Below are 2,859 nucleotides of genomic sequence, written 5' to 3' on the forward strand. Positions count from 1 at the left end.
TCTTCATGGAGCCGGAGATACAGCTCCCTCCAAGATTCATACTCTTGTCGAGGTTCATGTTTAAAATCCCGCTGACAGTGTCTCATCCACAGATCATCTGACTCTTCTGTGAAATACTGAGTAGAGATGCTTGAAATGAAAGATTAGCCTAAAAATGAGCTCTAACTCACCATTCTAATGGGAAAATTTCAAATGCAGCGTTGATCTTGAAATAAGCATGATGACTGTGAATATATAAACTAACGTTCAAAAGTCTGGGGTGTGTACGATTTTTTTATGTTTTTGAAAAAGTATCTTATGCTCATCAACCCTGCATTTATTTGATCAAAAATAGAGTAAAACAGAAAAATTGTGAAATATTATTACAATTACAGTTTCAAAATCTGTAAAAAAAAAAAATTTAAAAAAATCTGAAAAGAATACAAAGACACAAGTAGTTCAGTAAGAGAACCAGATGAGAGATAAATAATTTGCACGTGACTGTGTTGACACACATACTGGATTACACTGCTCAATCCGATAAAGCTGCTCAGGAGTGCATCTCTCCAGAACCGGTTCCAGAATCTCAAACGGCACTCCACCCACTTCATCAATTGCTAAGAAAATACAAGAAATACCAGTAAAAAGCTGATTCATTTCAGGTGAATTTGTACTTAACACTTCTGCCAGCCTAAACCATCCTGACATCCTTTACAGTTGTGATTTCAACATAGCAATTTAAAGTGCTGTCACTAGGCACGTTTCCATTACAGATTTGCGCAAAACTTTGGCGATATTTTATAAATGTCGATAAAAATGTTTTTCGAAATGACGGCGTTTCCATTAACCAATGTTATGCGACTAAAACGTAATTTTTTCCTCTCGCGACAAGTCATGGCAATGGATTTTGGCTACACTAGCCATTATATTTAATCGAAGGAGGCGTATGCATGTATCTTGACAGAAGCAGCGTGGAGAGCAGCTTCTGGGACTTGCCGTAGCGTGACTGGTAACACAAGCGTTGACTAGAGTGGCCACGACCAGCTCCGGTGGCCGTTTCGGAGCTGTAACGTGCCGCAGACGTGTGCAGTGTAAATAGTCTAAGCATTAATGGCAGTGAAAGCCCCTTATGCTTGAGAGCAGTCACATATGAAGTGGTTCTTGGAGGTTATAGTACATTGAGGAATGATCATATGACTTTTTACGTACGCCATGTGACCTGTTAATGCGAAAAAAATGTTTCCATTGCGGTTTTGCAAAATATTCCTTTTTTCGAATTGCCTGAAAAACCACCTCATGCGAGCATAAAAACGTTTTTGCGAAATTGACGCATTTCCATTAGGTGTATTTTCAATTCACAATTTCAATTTGCACAATTTGAAGGGTAATGGAAACGCAGCTACTGTCACCCCATTTCTCACACACAGCAAACTGTGACTCTTGAATATGTAGGGTTAAACTGACCCAGTAATTGCACATTAGGGCTAAACACTATGCTAAAGTGTTTAATCAATAATTACCATTATAACAAATTATCAGAGAATAAGAAAACTCACAGTCTATATTGTTCTGTAGGACTCTGATGCACTGTTCAAACAGAGACATCATTTTCGGCAAAAACGAGGTCTTGGACCCAGAGTACACCACCATTTTGGAGTTCAGTCGTCGCCCTGCGTAGCCACCATCTTCTTCCTCATATGACAGTGGGACTGGAGAAGAAAAACATATTGCTATGAGTCCAAGAAGACAGAATCATTGGGATTTATATACTTATTTTGTTTTTTAATTCAGTTTCTTTCAGGTATGTTAGGCAAAAGTCTGATTTAAAGTGTTATAAAACTGAAAAGCGCATACCTTTGCGTCTCTGGGGGGAAAGTGGTGTAAGATCAATGGAGGGCAGTGGTCTATAGTTGGGCTGGATAGCTGGCAAAGGGATATCAGGCAGAGTAGGAACCACATCCACTACCTGGAGAAATAATAATTAGAAATCCTTCGACACATGGACAAAGGCTGGTTTCCCATCACCTCGCCTGAGAAACATGTTCAGCCTCACCTTCCTGCGTTTCTGTGGAACAACAGACGTTGTCTTTGAGGAAAAGGATGGCTTTGAGTGTTTACTACTGGTCCCATTGGCTTTGCCAGACTTAGAGGAAGCAGAAGGAAGCAAGACAGGAGGCTGAGGGGGTCGCGAGGACTGCTTTTTCTTCTTTTTGCTTGGGGTCGGAGCATCGTATGTGAGAAAGGATTCGAAAGACATAGTTGGAGCCTCATATGGCTCCTCATCCACTGGCTCTGGAACTTCCCTCCGCTCCCTTGATTTTCCTTAGAGACAAAAGCAGGTCCAACTAAAACCTTATACTTAGAACAACTCAGTTTTAAAGGGGTCATATGATGTTGCTAAAAAGAACATTATTTGGTGTAATGAAATGTGTTTATGCGGTTTAAGGTTCAAAAAGCACATTATTTTCCACATACTGTACATTATTGTTTCTCCTCTATGCCCCGCCTTTCTGAAACGCATCGATTTTTACAAAGCTCATCGGTCTGAAAAGCGAGGCGTGTTCTGATTGGCCAGCTATCCTGTGCGTTGTGATTGGCCGAATACCTCAAGCGTGTGACGGAAATGTTATGCCCCTACCATACTGTGATGCCCTGTCCGGCCAGAGCGACGAGACAAAAACATTAAACCCATTATAAACGAGGCATTTGTTGCATCCAGTGGGGACATAATTACGGATTATAATGACTTATAATGTCTTTTTACACGATGCATCGCGCAGCGTAAACATAAAACCATGTCTGCATTTTGTGATCGGAGAAATTACAAACAACAAGCGCTACTCTACACTGCTCAAAACTCGCATTTGAATCGTCAGTGGC

At 40.7% G+C, this 2,859-nt stretch overlaps 1 protein-coding gene across 1 annotated transcript in view; it reads right to left on the minus strand.

Moving 5' to 3' along the window:
• Positions 1-2,859, minus strand: part of eloa (elongin A) — a 9,675-nt gene that overhangs the window by 2,187 nt on the left and 4,629 nt on the right. Inside the window, exons 5-8 of the mRNA XM_016496950.1 lie at positions 2,033-2,301; positions 1,834-1,945; positions 1,536-1,688; positions 499-596 (exon numbers count right to left, since the gene is read on the minus strand). Coding sequence (XP_016352436.1) covers positions 499-596; positions 1,536-1,688; positions 1,834-1,945; positions 2,033-2,301 — 632 coding nt within the window. The remainder of the gene's footprint in view (positions 1-498; positions 597-1,535; positions 1,689-1,833; positions 1,946-2,032; positions 2,302-2,859) is intronic.

Source organism: Sinocyclocheilus anshuiensis, unplaced genomic scaffold (assembly GCF_001515605.1).
Source record: "Sinocyclocheilus anshuiensis isolate Anshui unplaced genomic scaffold, SAMN03320099.WGS_v1.1 scaffold590, whole genome shotgun sequence".
Classification (NCBI taxonomy): Eukaryota; Metazoa; Chordata; class Actinopteri; order Cypriniformes; family Cyprinidae; genus Sinocyclocheilus; species Sinocyclocheilus anshuiensis.